The 18,995-nt window shown below is 35.1% G+C and overlaps 1 protein-coding gene across 1 annotated transcript; it reads right to left on the bottom strand.

Moving 5' to 3' along the window:
- Window positions 1-914: 914 nt before the first annotated feature.
- Window positions 915-5,619, bottom strand: LOC113748714 (ras-related protein Rab7). The gene is made up of 7 exons (XM_027292253.1): window positions 5,457-5,619; window positions 5,194-5,220; window positions 4,713-4,812; window positions 4,469-4,615; window positions 2,824-2,904; window positions 2,604-2,749; window positions 915-1,234 (listed from the first exon to the last, which is right to left on the bottom strand). Exons 1-7 carry the CDS (start codon window positions 5,507-5,509, stop codon window positions 1,171-1,173), a joined length of 618 nt encoding a protein of 205 aa, XP_027148054.1. The 5' UTR covers window positions 5,510-5,619; the 3' UTR covers window positions 915-1,170.
- Between the last annotated feature and the right edge of the window lie 13,376 nt (window positions 5,620-18,995).

Raw genomic sequence — 18,995 nt, 5'->3', positions numbered from 1 at the left:
TTGTATTTGGAAGAAAATAACCCGTATTCACTAATAAGGCTTTGACTCCTCCGGATATTAGTTAAGTTGGCCGTAAGTGGAAAAAGTAAAATTGTTAATGCATCTAAATACAAAAGGACAATGAATGTGAATTTGTGCACTATATGCAGAAATGCGTGGTAACAATTAGAAAAAATTGTTGGCTAATTACCATATATGAATTCTAGTTAACTATTAAAATGTATCAGGTAAATCAATAGTGAAATTATACACATTTTAAGTGAATTGGATTTTACTTCTTACATACATCAACTTTGATTCCGTGTGAGGAACAACCTGAAAATCGCTTTCAGCAAATTTGAAGTTTCATCACAAAGTAAAGAACAACAAGCAAGTATTTTTAAGGAAAAAGGGGAGTAGAAGGATGAAAATAGTTTCTTGTACACAAGAAGAAGGAAAATAGTTTTTTTTTTTTTTTTTTTTTTAAAAAAAAAAGGTTGTGTTAGATACATTAGAGCTGATATACAAGGGCTTATGATAGTAAGGAAACAAGTAGCAGCCCTTTGAGATGTGAGTTAGGTCTTGATCTTGGTTACTTTTAGATTTTGCAAAATCTGACCACGGAAAGTGATTACAAAAAATAATCAGAATCAACAAAAACTACTCTTTCGTGATTTTAACGTTTTTTGGTTATTAAAAAATTTATAATCTAAACACAGTTCAAAATCAGAACGCATAATCAATTGAAATAATCAACCGAGAACACGCCTTTAGTTTTTACCAAATCGTTGAGTACTAGACCATGTCCATAGCATTTCCACTCGTTAAGGTAGTTAATTTTTATTTAAGGATCAATTAGACTGAAACAACACTCTGGATATCCATTCTCGACTTAATTTGGGGTATTACTGTAGTAATTCAATTGTAATCAGACCTGAAATAACAACATTGATACATATAAAACAGTCTAAATTGAAACTGAAAACAGGAGTCAATAACATACTACAATTCTTCAGATCCCTCAAGAATACAAAACAAAACAAGAAAAAAAGGGGGGGAATCATGGCTAAAAAAAATTTTGATGTCTACATGTGGAGGTCAGCGCTTGGAATGGAGAGCATAGCTTAGTGATACAAAAGAATAGTCAGGATTATCAAAGTAAAATTCGGCCCTCAGACTAAAAATGATGTGTTAACAAGCACAACCACCTCTTTGCTCAGTGTCCGAAACAGCCTCAGGAATATTTTGGAAGTATCTGCAAATCGAAATTACCACAATTAGAAGCACAACTTCTTAGATGGTTGAAAGGGGCAACCTCCCCTCCCCCCCAACACCCAAATGGCATGCATAGATATCAATGGGTGGAGTTGATTCCTAGACCGGGTGTATCAGACTCTGATGATGAAATTTTCACTTCCAGTTGAGCTAAATGAGGGTGCAAATAAACCATAGAAAGGCATCATCCAGTCTAGTCTCAGCTTGCAAGCACAAGCAGCAAAAAGATTCCACCATTTCGCTAAGAAGTCAATACCCTAGTATTGCGATCTAATGTTCAAGAATAGTTCTATTCCTACAATATAAGGAATCTATAGAGCATAACTTTCAAATTCTGCATTATGTAAATCACTTGTACATTGTCATAGTCAAATCAACAATTGGTATTTCTTCGCACTTAGCCACCTCCACATTCAACCCAAAGATTTGCACTACAGTGAGCAAGAGGCCCTCAATCGGCATAAAGAATATTTAACAGTTCTGAATGGCCACTAAGCACATAACAATAACAATAGAGTGCTTATACCCAAAGGACATAACAATCAAGTTTGCACCAATTAAACTATGAAGAAGCTGAATTGTGATATTAGACTACATTGGCAGTAAGTTCTTTTCCATGTCAAGAGAAAGTCACCAATCTGCCAAGGAAGTAAATAAAATTCAAAAAAAAGGGAAAACTGCGGCCTCAATTTTTTTAGCAATCATAGAAAAGGTAAAGAGAAGGGAAAATGCTTAAGAATACAGATTATGAGGTTAGACATACAAAAGAACAGTAAAAACTGTGCCTACACTAATCTTAGTGGATTAAACTGTAATCAAGATCAACATGTTATACATCATACGCTCACGTCAAACTAAGATAAGTTGCCTTTAGGTGTACATAACTAACTGGTTAAAATTGCTATGGGAAGAGGAAAAAAGAACTGAAAAAGAAAAATTAGAACCAGCATGGTTAAACTCATTTGTACAGTGAATTTCTTGAAATAATGAGAATCTAACAGTCTTCCTAAAGCATGTAGAAGTATAAATTGGAAGAACCCATTCAACCCCTTCATCATATAAAGTTTTGAAGCATTGCCCAGTTGACAATTTGGTGCAGATTAAACATTCCTCAGTCAATAATAAATATGTAAAGCAGACACTCTTCATTCTTCGCCAGATAGAAAAATGAGATGTAGACACATGCAGATGCATTTCAGCACAAAACTTTAATGATATAGACATGCTTGACCGTATAAATATATGAGTGAATTATTAACTGTGTTTTTCTGCTAACTTTTTCAGTATGGCAAAGAAATATGCACGCAAGCAATAATCATAATACTCCTGATCTCAAACAGGAAACTCACATATCCTGCTCATGCTCGTTGGCTAAAGCAGTTTTTGCAATACAGAAGAATGAAGCATCAACATTGTAATCCTCCTTGGCAGATGTCTCAAAGTATGGGATGTTCCCTTTTGAAGCACACCATTCCTTTGCTTTTTTCTCAGAAACCTATGGGCAGATAATCAGAACCAAACCTAACGAAACACAAAAAACAATAAAAAGTTTGTTGAAAAATATCTTACCACTCTGCTATTCCCACCATCTATATCAATCTTGTTACCAAGTAATATAAATGGAAAAGTCTTTGGATCTGGAGGGTTTGCCTGTGTAACAACAAAATTAGATTAATTCACTGAGAACAGATAAGTGTTCAATTTATTACCATGGATCTGCATCAGATAAACTATTCTAGACTTGATAAAAATGCCAAGCAAACTTTAGAAGAGAACCTATCAATAGGTGATACTATGGGTCTTAAATCACTCAATAGTGACATTAACTACATAATTTTCCAAAAAAATCTATTTGAAATCTCTCTGAATTTTTGCATAGGGTGTAGCAATTTTACCAAGTAAAATTGACACACCAAGTTCCAGTACAAAAATTTGCTTTTCAGAATTTTCAAACAATCAGTTTTCGATCATATCCTGCAGACTACAACCTCAGAGTATATAAACCAATGCCTTGCATTTTTTAACCATGAGACATGCTGTTTTTGTGGGGCTTTTTATGCTCTTTCATGCCAACAAACGGAGATAATTGAGCCATGAGACATGCTTTTTTTGACAATGTTTCTCAAAATCATCTATTACCAAAACTAGCATTATTCTCTAGCCATACAAATTGCAATCATTATGGAGAAACTCCTTGAGATCCATGTCATTCATTCCAAGGATTTTTAAAAGCAATAATTTTCAGGACGATACTACATTATCACAAAGATTAGCATAATATCATTGGATTTATTTTGTTTAGCTTATGATGCAGATACTAGTGTGCCAATATCATCTGCAAAGACATGACTCATCTAGCCTAAATCCCTTGTGCTCCTAAAAGGTATAATATACTTAATACATTCAGAAATGATAATAAACATATGACTGAACTGAAATGCAACCAGAAATTGCCTCAATGTATCTATAAATACCCCTGGAACTTCAAATCAAATTCACAGCTTTTATTTCCACAAATAGAAGTAATCCCAAATTCACAGCGGTCTTTGATACAAAAATGGAATCAATCAAGAACTAATGCGAAACAAGACTACATGAAAACGTGACTTGCTTTACAATATCTCCAGAGGCTGCAATTTATTGAAGTCACCTTTCAGAATTCTCAGAGCTAAGCTAAAAGAATGAGTGAGGTCTTCTGGAGAATTATGAAGAATGACATAGAATTGCAAATCTAATAATGGAAGCTGACCAGATACTAATTGACTAAAACAGTGAGAAAGGAGATGGATGCATATGCATGTAATATATACAAGTCGCTGAATGCACAAGGCATGCTTCTTTGTTTACTACCTAAATGAGTTACAAATGCTCTTAATATTCACCATACCAAGAAAAAGTTAATGGAATGAAAAATTCCTCTTTTTCTTTCTTTTCTTTTTTTTTTTTTTGGGCAAGTAATTTTTTGTCCTTTTTGCAAACAGGAGAAGACAAACTCTTACGCAAGCAAGCTTTAGCAATGAACAGTGAAGTTTTCCTGTATTAATTCCATTAATTGGTAAAACAGAATAACTAGCAACAAGCAGGTTGAGCATCTATGATGTGCTTCTTACCATTTCTGGATACAACTAAATTTCTAAGAAACTATGCACTACTAGTAGGAAGCAATAACTAGCAACAAACCAGAAGTAAGGAACTTGAGCAACAATTCACCAACCTGTCTGAGAAATTCTTCATGCCAATTGTCAAGGGTATCAAAAGATCTCATAACATTAACATCATAAACTAAAACACAGCAATCTGCCCCTCTATAAAACGCAACCCCAAGGCTTTGAAATCTCTCCTGCCCTGCAGTGTCCCAAATCTACCAACAAGAAATTGCTCAGTTACTCTAGGAAAAAAAACATGAATCTGACAACAAAACCGAAAGCTACAATTTTTCTTGAACTCAAAACACCTACTTGTAGAGTAACAAGTCGGTCATCAATTTGGAGTTCTTTTGTCACAAAATCAGCTCCAATTGTAGCTTTATACTGCTGACTAAACTTTTTGTGTACATATCTATTAACCAATTAAGACCAAAACATGCTAATTCCCAGCAAAAATAAAAATAAAAAAAAGCACTATCAATTACGGAATCCCGTTACCCAAATAGGAGAAATAATTAACTGCAGCTAGTAGCGGAATCTGCATAGAGCAGCATAAGGTAAAAAGGAAATGATTTTTCTCAACAAACTGCAGTTTATAAACAAGCCAAATTGTTCAGATTCAAATTTTGCCAAGAATTCAATGCAAAAAATAAGAATAAAAAAAAAAAGTCCAATCCAATATTGCTTTAAGGTATGCCTCCTCAATAGAACCCAAGACAGAAAAATAGCAAATTGGTCCCCAAGAAATTCGGAACAAAGCAAATGCAGCTAAAATAGCTCAGATCAAGGATACTGATTCATCAATGAAGTTTTACCAACCCTGAAAACAAAGCATGTTAATTTAACAAATTAAGATCGGCCAGATAAATAACTACTTCCAGATACATATATCTCAAGGGGAAACAAAACTGTAAATAATGGGTTTTTTTCCTTTTCTGGAAACTAACAACCCCAGATAAACAAACGTGTAGAACGTTAAAATATTCAGGGAAAAAAAAAAAGAAAAAGAGAAAGAAATGAAAAGGGGTTTAGGAAATAGAAATGAAACATAATTACCCGCTGTCACCAAGAACGATGACCTTGAGCAAGGTTCGTCTACGCAAAGACATAGCTTCTTTAGCTATGAAAAGATGAACTTCCTTTTCTTTTGCTGTTTTCTTTCTTTCTTTTTTTTTTTTTGGGGTCTGAAGAGAGAGACAGAGACAGAGAGAGAGAAGAGTGTGTGTCTGTATGTGAGAGAGAGAGAAAAAGACAGGGAAAAGGGGCGCCAATTTCGATCTCAAAGAGAAACAACGCGAAACAGTTTGTGTGTGTAGTGCGTGTCTGTGAGAAATTTAATTTAATTCACCGTTAATGACATACAAATTCTATCTCCCTATCAACATAGGGTTGATGACTCGGACTATATCCGTTTGGCAAGTGAGTTTTTTTTGTGTTTGTCTAAAATTTTACTATAATTTACTATAGCAGTTTTTTAAAAAAATTTTGAAGTGTGTAAATTTTTGAAAAGTTTTTTGAGATTACTGTAATTAAAGTTTTTAAAAATCTTGTAACAGATAAACTTGGCAAAAAACTTGTCTGCAAAACAAGGCCATAGTGTGTCAAGAGTTGAGCCAAAGCACATCTTCAAGTTCAAACTCTATGTTTGGTTTGAGTTATTTTTTCAATGATATAATAAAATGAACTCAATTGAAAAACAAGTTTAAAAAAAAAAGATTTTAAAGTATTTTTGTTATAAATAATGTCTTAAAAATGTATATCGATGTTATTTTGAGTTTTGTCGAAGGCTCTAAAACTTAAAAGTTTCAACGAGCATCCTTTCTTGCTTAAGTTATGAGCAAAGCATGAATATTCTTTTTCTAGTCATATAAGGAAGAGTATAAAATTTTAGAAAAGGCAACAAGGAAAAGAAAAGAGTTAAAAGTTAGGTCGGTCGAAACAAGTACATTAAAATGTAGTTTAAGTGCTAAATTTAAAAATAATTAATGAATTAAAGAAAGTGTATAAAAGTAAGGGTATGTAATAATTGTTAATGTGTCCAGTCACATGATAGATTGAGTGTGATTTAAATGTGTTAATAAGTATCCATCCATTGAATATGTATTAAAAATGCTCTCAGAGTTAAATTGTGATCCCGTGATTATTTTATTAGTATTTGAGTTGAATCTCTACTCAATAGTATTAGTTTTGGCATATATATACCTTTTTTTCTTTTTTTTTTTTGGTCCAAACTGTGATACTATACAAACTGTTCCCAATCACTTAGAACTCAAACTTATTTTCGACATCTCATTGGCTAAAGTAATTAGTGATTTCTCCATAATCAAACCATGGAGTTTATGGAATGATGCATAAGGTGGTGAAAAAGTATTGTAAAGTAATCAGTTACTTCTCCATAATAAAAAACTCTAGGGGTTTATGGAATGAGGTATAAGGTGGTGAAAAAGCATTGTAAATAACATTCGACTAATATTAGTGAAAAATGAAAAATGCTAACAATGCTCTATTTCTGCACGTGTTTTTTACAAAAATGAAAAACGAGATGAATATATAACAATGCTGTTGTAGTAGAATCCAATCAATCACTGCACCACACCATTCCTCCTTCAATTATAAAACTCCAAACTAAAAACAGGGAAAAGAAAAAAAAAAACTGGTATCTGCTCGTGCACATTGGTATGTGGGCAACCCAATTTTATGTAAAAAATTGGGTATCTAAAAGTACTCATTACCCGTTTCGTTGGGGGAATCATCTCTAAAGAATGGGTTTTGAGGGCTTAGAACCCTTACATGATGTTTGATTGGTCGCTGTGGGTATGAATCTAAACTACTTAAAGCCGCGAAGCCTGATGAACAGTTGATTGTGCCGGTTTCGCTGTGGTTTTGCAGCTCATTTTGTCCTTTTTAGTCTTTTCGCGGGCTTCATGTAGCGCCCTTGCTTCTGCTTCCGCTTGTCCTCGTTGCTTTTTTTGTTGCTTTGTTCCCATTCTGCCCTTTCCCTTGGTTCGCCTGTAATTTTGTCCCCAATTTTGTCCTTTTGTTTCTCCTGGATCTTCCGCTGTTGCCTGACTTTACTCACAAATGTTAGCTTTTCTCCCCAATTTCGTCCTTTTCTTTCTCCTCCATTTTCTGTCTTCAAACTATAATTCTCTCTTCTCTTTTATATTTATTATGATATTCATTAATCAATAAATTAATTACTCAAAATATATATATTAACAAACATATTGATTTTGTAAAAAAATATGCCTCGAGTCACCTTATTGTAATTTAAATTTCTGTAACACATAAGCTCATGTACTATTCGTTGACTTTGAATAAGATATTCATTAATCAATAAATAAATTACTTCATGATTAGATAAATATAATGAGCTAGCAAGCGTTAGTAATTTTTCACATCAATGATCTAATAGACTCTTTAAAATTACTCTTTAAAATTGTGTTTTTTCTCCATAACACAGAAGCCCATGTACTATTCGTTGATTTTGAGTAACATATTCATTAATCAATAAATAAATGACTTCATGATTACATAAATATTAATGAGCTAACAAACCATGATTAATTTTTCATATCAATGAGCTAATAGACTCTTTAAAATTGTGTTCGCTACAAGGAATGCAGATAACAGAAGGTTGGCTGACATTTGCACGTAAATATTTCTTGCATGAAGGAAGTGTCGTGTTGTTTACCCTGCTCAACGAAAACAATTATTTTATCAACCTCTTTGACAGAGACTTCATCCAGCAATCCTGATCAACAAATGTTCATTACAGCTTATTGGACATAACAGTTATATTCCCCTAAATTATCCATCATTTATGTAATGAAATAAAAAATTTACCACCAACTATGAAATTCCTCTCATTACACAACTTCACAAAATTTTACCATTACCGCCCACTCTAAATATTTACAATAATAACCACACATATATAAACAAAAAAACAGATAATATAAACAGCATCAAACAATCATAACATACATTTTCTCGCCCAAAATATATATATATATATATAATTCATTTTCTCAAAAAAAAAAAATATATCAACAAAAACTTCACACACATCCAATAAATATAAATCAACTATACCAATCTATCTTTAACTTCCATTCATTTCACCAACCATTTTCTAAAAATATCCAATAATTTCTTTCTATTCAAAAAAAAGTTATAATTAATTCTATACCCTTTATATATAATTTATCTTCCACAATATATCTATTAACAAAAATATTTATTCTCTAAAAACACAACTTTAATTCTATAATACAAACACAGACTTATTTTCGCTACAAAAACATATAAATATATTTTTATATCCTATTTATTACCCATTTTATATATCTCCACTTTTTCCAAAATATATTTTACTCCAACCAATTATTTTTCACAATATAACATAATTTCTCTCTATTTCAAAAATACTCCTTAAATAATATTAGTTAATAACTGAATTATTAACTTAAAGTTCTTCCATTTTTAAATTAAATAACATAACACAAATGCAACTACCATAAAACACTTATCAACAAAAAATCCATAGCTATTTAATAAATACAAATTAATTATACCACTTTCCATTACCTTCCATTAACTATATTCCAAAAATATTACTTCAATAATATTTCAAAAACTAAAAAATTCAAAAATATACAACCAAAAACCAAAATTAAAAAAAAAATTTTCTCTAAAATTATAACCTACATTATCATTAAACAATCAACAATGGACACCCCGCGAAACTCGCGGGGCACCAGGCCTAGTCTATCACTATGGAAGATTCAAAATCGGCCAATTGTCATTCCGAATCAAATTGGGCACTTTTGCATCCGTTCCAAATTTTGAGCGTGAAAAATGGCATTGTTTTCCGTGAACACATTTCTCTATCACCTTTTTACCTCACATATATCAAATCGCTACAGTAATTTTTCAACGAAAAATCCATGAAAAATGCAATCCAAACACAACTTAGCAAAGTAAAAAAAAAGGTATAAGGCAAGAAGTTCATCTTTCCTGCTCTTTCTTGATCTCCATTTTCTTTTTTAGGGTTTGCTTTTGGTAGTTATATTTGTATTTACTCTCTATCACATAATGCCACTTTCTCTTCTCTTACAATTTAACATCCTGATCATAGAAGTTGGGGTTGTTACCATTGATGGGTTTCTTTTTTTTCTCTAATTCATACTCAAAATTTGGTAGACTTAAAACATTTGACAACAAACTAATATTTAGATCTTTATAAGAAAATAATCTTAGATTTTTATCTCGATTTGATTGGAATAGTTGTGGATCCACTATGATGTGAAGGAAATTTTGGCCCTCTTTTATTGGGTTTTTGTTGAATTTGTTGTAAAGAATGAAATCATAGGAGGAGCTTTGAAATGAAGAAATGGAAGCTATTGACATGTTAAGATTAGTCCGGGAGACATTCAGCAAGAGACTGATGATGACGGCAAGGGACCCACAACAATTAAGTTGCCGTCGACAAAGTTAAGGCCATGAAGACAATACGGCAAAAAAATAACAAAATTATATGTTTTTTTTTTTTATCGTAATAATAGCATTTGTACAACTTATTCTAACATAATCTAAGGAGAATGAGAGCAGCTATTTTAAAGTGACAGTCACAATTAAGTGATAAAGTGGAAGGCTTCACCTACACAACCAAGACTTTAAAGTTTTGGTGATAACAGGTGTTGGCTTCCCCTCCCCAAGTGGCAAAAACATAAAATTCTGTTGATTCCTGTACCAAGTGGCAAATACTACCAAACACAAGTTTTTGTCAAACGGAATCCCTCATATTTCCATTACCATTAAGGAGGAGTCATAGTCGTTGTCATTCTTTAGTGTGAACCAAACGGGTCGTTTTTTCTCACCGGTGGGATGGTGCCGACAAGCCTATGTGATTGCCGGCCCATTCCTTATCTTCCTTGGCAACTTGTCCAAGTCCAACAAGTTGTGGAATATCCAGAATACCTTTTTAAAGCTCTCATCTGATCTAAGTTTGTTTATTTTCCGTTTGCTATACCCTTTTAAAAGTTCATTTGTCCAGATATTTAGATTAGCAAGCTTCTCAATTTTTTTTATCAACTTACTCCCAAACCCTCATTCGTGTCCCTGTATCTCACTCAAGGACTATTTCAAGTTAATTTTTTTAATAGTAGAAGTTACAAGGTATGATAAATTGAAAACAAACGTCAAAATTTGTTTGAAACAACAACATAAAATGAGATTCTCAACCTGGGAATAGAGATGGCAATGGAGGCAGGGGTAGGGAAGGGGAGAATTTTTATACTCCCATCTTAAATGGGGCGAGGGGTGGGGGACGATACCCCTACTCTATCCCCCACCCCATCGTCCATTTCAATTTATTAATATAAATAAATGTAATATATTATATAATCTAATAATAATAAATTTAGAATATTTGGAAACTAAACATAATATTTAATGCATTTCTATCCAAATTCCTAGTTGATTTTTGGTACAAATATCAAACGTGTTTTATGAGTATTTCCAGATGTTATCTATAAATCAATTGAATTTTTTAATTTTCTTGGTGTTTTATTTCAACACTTTTCTTGTTTCATTTTTCACTTTTTTCAACTTCGTATTTTTATTTTATTCTTTGAATTTAGCTTTGATATATTGAATAAAGGCTTCTAGAAAAAATCTAAATTATCACCTACAGACACCTATGGAGGGAAGCTAGGTGGGGCAGGACGGTGATGGGGGGAACGGAGGCAAGGGATGGGACGGGGAGAGTTTTTTGGCAACGGAGCTAGGGACGGGAGAGGGATTTCCTGCCCCAAACCCCTCCCGTTGCCATCCCTACCTAGGAAAGATGTTGAAGGAATAAATGGTAGTGCCCCCAGCTCTAGCCTCAAGAAAGTTTAAATAACTGTTAAAAGTGTGTATGCATGTATGTTTTGTAAACCTGTACCGTACTAATGGTTACTAATTGAGGATGAAACTACGGGGCGGGGAAGGGTCATTGCACCCAAATCCTACAAATTAATGCTCTCTCTCTCTCTCTCATTGCTATAGTTGAACGTATGTCAGAGGAAAGGGGAGGAAAATGAATCTATCTAATTTATTAAAAGACTCAAAGGGAGTTAAATAACTTTCGACCATCCTTCAACAAATTTTAGAAAGATAACGCAATCAAGGGGGTTGAAGCCTTCCGATCTACGTCCAAGGGGGGACTTAGTCTCTTCTCTGGTGGCCAACTAATGTTTTCTCTCCCTAAAAATATGAAATTCTTGAAAAAAAATTATTTATATCCTCTTTGGCCTTGCAAGATTCTTATATTGACCCCAAATTTTTTTGTATGAAGTTCGTTCCCACGATATCCGTGTGCAATCCACCAATAGGCAGTTAATAGGTGAGTTACTTGTAATTTTGACAACAATGAGAGTACTCGAAATCCATCTCAATGATAAGTGGCTAAGTGCATTGTGGTACTCCTAGTTCGACTATTTCCTTTTTTTTCTAATAAGCTTTGGAGTTTTTTTTTTGCATGAAAAAACTAAGAAAATTTTTTGACAGTATATTGTTGATAGGTTTGCTTTTGATAGAAATAAAAATGAACTGTTCTCAAGATCTAATTTACCTGGTGGAGACATTAGCTCAATGAACATGAGGTTTGGATTCGACTCTCAGACACTCCCCTTGCTCCCTCAAAAAAAAAAGGCAACGACTACATTTAACAGCTTCTTTCAAACTTCAATGTCTCACATCGCAAGTCTTTCGTTTTCCCATCACATATATTTTCTACGTGCTTGGTTATGGAGGAATACAGATAAGATGCTTTAGCTTTCGTTAATCCACTTGGAAACTCGTTCCAATGGGCTGTCCAATTTTAACTCTCGCAAATTTTGTATTACTGGTTTCACCCTATGACTGTTGTCTTGGCCCACTTTGGTAAAGCCCATGCATCCATTCTTTCTGTAAATAATTTCGGGATAATTTAAATCTCTTCTGAAATTTCTAACTATTTCACTTAGCTCCCTCAAAGTCTTAAAAATTATGATTACCTCCTTTGATTTGACACCTTGGTAACAAAATCTTACATAGGGTCAAAATTTTACTGAATATCCTAAAATACCCTTATCTTATAAAGTTTAATTTATTCTTCTAAACAATTATAAAGTAATTTGGCACAATTATAAAAGGAATGAGTGTCAAGTTGCATGCCAATGTTTGTCGTTTGATAATCAACAATAAATTTTTGCAATAATAGGCTACTATTTAGAGTGCTTTATTGATGATATAGATTCTTTTTAAGATAGAGAAGAAAGTGCTATCCTTTTTTTAAAAATTTTATGGACTAGTTTTTTTTTTTTGAAGAAAAGTTCATGGACTACTTTTTTTTTTTTGAAGAAAAGTTTATGGACTAGTTCAATGATGAAACTACCATAGTTTGGAAGTGATTTTGGGCCATTTATTTTTAATTATTGTTGGTTTATTCTTGATTTTGATACAAAAAATTGGATGATATTAAAAGTTATCAAAAAAAATATTACTAGTTTAACATTTGATCAAGATAAAGGTTATAAACAACATTGATAGTTCTTGTATATTTCTAATGAAATACAAGAGAAATGAATAAGAAGAAAAAAAGAAAAAAATTATAAAATCCATCCTTTGTATAAATATGCAAGAGTTTAATTAAAATATTAAGATTAGTACTGTCATTTGAAATGGGTAAAGGAGGTAGGTTTAATTTTTAAAATTTAAAGAGAGTTAAGTGAAATGATTAGAAACCTCAAGGGAGGTTTCCAAAATTATCCATAATTTTCATTACTACATAGTTTTCATAAAGTCCACAAATTCATACAAGTTCTTTTTTATTAAGGGCGCTCATAATTCTTTGGTTTAAATAAGCGAATTTAGATGCATGCTACACATACAGAATTTAGAGTTCAAATTCAAATTAACGGTGGTTATCACGCATCCGTTCTGCTAGTCTATACATTATTAAAAAGATTAATTCTTGTTCTTGTAGTCATGATTACAATTTTTCATGGTGCCCTACCATGCAAATTGCTGCTGACTTCCAATGAATTTACACCACCATACTGACAATCAACTTCGTGGAAATCAATGAATAGGAGGTTAAATAAAGTTGTGGGACTCTTTCGAACCGTTTACATCATGTAGAAGTTGCAAAAAAATTTCTTTCCCAGTCGCATGTTAAATTCATCCATCGTTTCTTCCAGCCGTCTAGAAAGAATTAATGTCACTTTTCAAGGAGGTATAAAAGGGAAAAGCACAAGTACTGATGTATCAATAATTGCATGTATGGATGTTTGCTACTTTTCAAATTTTAAGCCAGTAGGAATTGGGATGGTATTGACATTTGAGGACAGTGTTATATTAATTTCAGGCATGTGAATTTCAGATTCAGCAACATATATATTTTCTGCCAATGCACTGACTATTTTGAACCACCAAAGAATGTAAATTTCTGATTGAGCAACATATATTTTCTGCTAATGCGGTGGCTATCTTAAACTACCAAATGACATTTGAGCCATGCACATAATAACAATAAAAAAAAAAGGCATGAATGATTAGATAATTAATCCAGGATTATACCTTCGACAGTCCCCTGGCAAAGTAGGAAAAAAAAGGGGCACTTCCATTTATAAGCAAAGAAAGATGGATGATTAGAAACATTTAGATATCCTTAACCTGAACTGCATTACCATTAACTGAAGTTTTGGCAGTTGGTTTTAAAGTATAAGATGGCTTTTTTCATGAGATGGTCACTCTGTTTTACTAAATTCAGTTTACAATTTCTTTTTTCTTTCCTTTCTTTTTTCCATTTCTTACGTCAGTTTGTAAGTTGAGGCTGTTGACTCAAATTAAAGTTACGAGGCAGCAAATGAGTGAAACTGAACTATAAGTCTTCACGTTGGCTTCTTGGTGAGTTTGATAATTATGTTTAAACATCGTCAGGGTGCAATATAATCAAGCTTAGTTGTGTTATGTTTGAGCCCCATAATATGGTTTTATGCACAACTACATATATCAAAGCCTTGTAACAATCAAAGCTTCTTGATTGAGCTCGATCTGGGCCCAAGTTGATGTTGATTTGAGAACTATATACAATGTCTGTTGGAATAGAAGAGTGAGAAAATTCATGATTAACTTTACAAAGAGAATGAGCTGGCTTTTGATTTCTGTTTGAATCACCACTCATGTCGCAATTATCTTCTTGGTTGAGGGATATATGGACCTAATCACTACTAGAGAATTGCATTCAAAGTTGTCCACCAGGTATTTGTTGTTCATCAATGACATCATCAACTCTCCTTTTCATGGTTGCGGTCTTTTGTTTCCAAGTAATTCTCTAGTTGCTTACTGGAGGGGAAGAAAAAAGGATGAGCACAAATGCTACTTATTCTGTCCGTATCGGATCTTCTTTTTCCCCTAATTTGAAACTAATTCTATTTGAATTTGTCAAATCTTCACCGCTATACCACTAGCATTTGCTCAAAAATGGAGTAGCATGTTTGTTTCCCATGTTGTAGGAATAACAGTTGGAAGAGACACGAGGGCCCCCACCTCCCCACTAAATTTTAAAAATTTCTCTAAATCAGCATGAAATTTTAGAATTTTTGTATGAAGTCCTTCTCTTGCCCTCCCTAAAATATTGATCTAATACGATATAATGCCCCCTTTCCTTCACTATTGCCTTGTAAAAACATTCAATGTCTACTCCTTTTAAGACTTGCAAAGTATTTGTATTCAACATTCATGAGTCACCCTCTTCATATATTTCTGGCTCCGCCACTCGGTACATGAAACTTGTTTAGGTATAATTACACCTTTGGAGTCAAACCCTAACTTTGATCTTAGAGTAGAGCATCTTTTGTAGGGGATGAAAACACAGTGGAGTTATTTGATGTACTTGTAGTCCTTCTGACAAGACCGCATAATTGCGAGAAAGAGATTATTTTCTTCCTAACTACTCGAGACAAAAATAAGTTAAGTTGTAACTGGTAAGAAGAGCTTTTATCATGTACAAAAAATGTTTAAGATCCTTTTTAAATAGTCTTTTCCCTAATTCATTTACAGGAACCGTATTCACCTAACAAGAGGCAACACGTTTAACAGAAACAAGGATTACTCTGTAAGAAGGTGGTGAGATATTGTTTACTAATTACCACATTTATATTCAAAACTAATTGAAGTACTTCGATTTCATTTTCCATGTCTTTCGTTTACTTTCTCTTACTGCACACTTTGATACAGAAGGCAGAAAAGATCACAATCCTCACCAGGAGAAATAAGGGAATGAAGAACACTCCTCGGTGGTGATGGATGGATGAATATCTTTATTGAATCAGAGAAAAGTACAATGAAGTAGTTTTCGTAGTGGATTCAGAAAGAATGAGAAAAATTGATAATAACCAACCCAACTCCTCTCATCCCCGGCCCATTTATACTTGTGGCCTTCACAGAGTTTGTTACAATTTGATACCGCCAATTCTAACTAACTAACAAAGTCGGTTATAGATTGATGCCGCCAAATCTAATGAACTAACTAATCTGCTCCATACGTGATGCAGTTACTATATTACCCTTGCATGCTTATTTGCGCCGTATCAAACGCCCCCTCTTGAGAAAGCCCTTGTCCTCAAGGGCTGAAGGTAGGGAACCTCTGGTGCAGGTCATGCCAAAACTCCCATGTAGCGTCTTCCGGAAAGGAATTACTCCATTGTACCAAGACCTGCGTAGCCGCCTGATTTCCCCTCTTAACCATCCTTCTATCCAGAATTGCGACTGGTTCCAACAACAAATGTCCCTGATCAGTGGTGGCGGTTGGCAAGTGTGGTGCGACCGGCTGCTGTCCCACCTTCTTCTTAAGCAGCGATACATGAAACGTAGCGTGAATCTTGGCATGAGCAGGAAGCTATAGCCTATACGCCACCTTCCCTATACGCTCCACAACAGGGAAAGGACCAAAATACCTGAGGGACAATTTTTGACAGCTGGACGAGCGGAGGGAGTGTTGTCGGTACGGTTGCAGTTCCACATACGCGAAATCCCCCACCTGAAATTCCCTATCTGTCATGCGCTTGTCAGCTAGGTGCTTCATCCGGTGTTGAGCCTACTTGAGATGATGTTTAAGGGTGTGTAACGCCCTTTTCCTAGTAGCCTAACTCCTATCAACTGCCTCCACCGAAGCTGATCCAGGTAAATAAGGAGTGTGCACAGGGGGTGCCTGGCCATAGACAATTTGGAATAGGGTGGTCTTTATGGCTGAATGAAAGTTGATGTTGTATCAATACTCAGCCAGTGGTAACCATGAATACCAAGCCTTGGGGCAATCACTCGTCATGCAGCGTAGGTAATTTTCCAAGCATCTGTTCACCACCTCAGTCTGCACATCCGTCTGAGGGTGATAGGAGCTAGAAAAGTATAACTGAACCTTCAGCAACTTGAACAACTCTTTCCAAAATTGGCTTAAAAAAATGGAATCCTTGTCACTGACTATGGTTTTTGGCAACCCATGTAACTTGAAGACGTGGTCCAAGAAGGACTGGGCAACATCCAAAGCAGTGTATGGGTGCGCTAATCCACTGAAATGAGCGTATTTGCTCAGCCGATCAACAACAACCAGAATAACCTGTTTCCAATGGGAGCTAGGAAGACCCTCGATGAAATCCATTGAGACATCAGCCCAGATATGCTCAGGTACTGGTAAAGGTTGCAGTAGCCCGGGGTAGGCTGATAGATTAGATTTATGTCGTTGGCACGTATCACAAGCTATGATAAAATCGTATACGTCCTTATACATGTGTTTCCAATAGAATGCGCTCTTAAGTTTATGATAAGTAACCAAAATACCAGAGTGCCCCCCAAATGAGCTGGAGTGCCAAAGTTCTATCAGTTCCCTCCTGAGTGTCGTATCACCTCCAACGACCAACTTTCCCTTTCTGCACAGCTGCTGATGGTCCCAACTGTAATGCCTGAGTTTAGATGTGTCTCCAGAAGAAAGTTGCTTAAGAAGCTCCTGAACCTTAGGATCATTTTCCCACGATTGCTGAACCTTAGCTAGAAGATCAGTGTTGACCCCTATAAGAGCTTGGAGGGTTGTGGCTGGATGCGGTTGCCGTGACAAAGCATCTGCTGTAATATTCTCAACACCCTTCTTGTACTGTACTTCGTAATCGTACCCCATGAGTTTAGCCACCCATTTCTGTTGGCTAGGAGTTGAGATTTTCTGATCCATCAAGTATTTAAGATTCTGATGATCCGTCTTGATAATGAAATGTCCCCCCAGCAGATACGGCCGCCACTTCTGCACTGCATTTACCACAGCAAGCATTTCCTTCTCATAAACTGACATCCCTTGATGTTGAGCTATGCTAGTGCCTTGCTAAAAAATGCAATAGGCCTGCCCTGTTGCAAAAGGACCGCATCAATGCCATTGTTAGATGTAGCCGTTTCTACTATGAATTCTCTTGAAAAATCCGGGAGAGCCAGTACAGATGGAGAAGACATAGCAGACTTGAGCAGATTGAAAGATACGGTTGCTCCAGCATGCCATTGAAAAGCATTTTTCTTTAGTAAATTAGTCAAGGGACGCGCCAACCTGCCATAGTCCTTAATAAACCTACGGTAGTAACCAGTTAACCCCAGGAAACCTCTCAACTCCTTAATATTTATGGGTGTAGGCCATTGTTGAATGCAAGCAATCTTCTGAGGATTCGCACTAACTCCTTTATCTGAAATTAGGTGCCCCAAATATTTGATTTGGTTAGTAGCAAATGAACATTTGCTCCTCTTCACTTTGAGCTGATGATGGATCAGAGTGTCGAACACCATTGTCAAATGTTCCAAGTGTTCCCCCCAGGACTTGCTGTAGATTAGAATGTCATAAAAGAACACTAACATGAACTTCCTCAAAAAGGGCCTAAAAACGTCATTCATGAGACTTTGAAATGTAGATGGGGCGTTGGTCAACCCAAATGACATTACCATGAACTCGTAATGTCCATCATGGGTCCGAAACGCGGTCTTAGAAACGTCATCCGGATGCGTTCGGATTTGGTGGTACCCTGCTCGTAGATCAAGTTTAGTAAAGATAACAGCTCCAAATAACTCGTCTAACAACTCTTCGATGAAGGGTATGAGAAACTTGTCCTTAATAGTAGCCTTGTTCAACTCCCTATAGTCTACACACATCCTCCATGTGTCATCCTTTTTCTTGACTAAGACAATTGGAAAAGAGAAAGGACTGTTACTAGGTCTGATAATTCCACTGCTCAACATCTCTATCACCAATTTCTCAATTTCTCCTTTCTGGAATGCTGGGTACCAGTATGGTCTAACATTGATAGGTGGCGCTCCTTCCTTGAGGTATATTCTATGGTCATGTGTTCTCGCAGGGGGTAATTCTGCGGGCTCTTCAAACACTTCGTTGTAGTTAAGCAAAATCAGTTCAAGCTGAGATTGATAGTGAGTTACCTCCGCATCCGCTTCCGTCCTTAAGCAGCTCGGGCTAACCTTCTATGCGTCCATTTGATTAACAGAGATGAAGCAGAGCTGAGCCGAGTCAATCTGTTCGGGTTT

Source organism: Coffea eugenioides, chromosome 10, assembly GCF_003713205.1.
Source record: "Coffea eugenioides isolate CCC68of chromosome 10, Ceug_1.0, whole genome shotgun sequence".
NCBI classification, from domain to species: Eukaryota; Viridiplantae; Streptophyta; class Magnoliopsida; order Gentianales; family Rubiaceae; genus Coffea; species Coffea eugenioides.
This window is presented reverse-complemented; position numbering and strand designations above follow the sequence as displayed.

What these genes read in the sequence shown, in the direction of transcription:
- LOC113748714 (XM_027292253.1), bottom strand. Translation starts at nt 5,509, where the DNA reads ATGTCTTTGCGTAGACGAACCTTGCTCAAGGTCATCGTTCTTGGTGAC. An exon ending in ATCGTTCTTGGTGACAGCGG is followed by an intron (nt 5,221 to 5,456) that starts GTAATTATGTTT and finishes CTTTGTTTTCAG; the next exon opens with GGTTGGTAAAACTTCATTGA. An exon ending in ACCGACTTGTTACTCTACAA is followed by an intron (nt 4,616 to 4,712) that starts GTAGGTGTTTTG and finishes TCTTGTTGGTAG; the next exon opens with ATTTGGGACACTGCAGGGCA.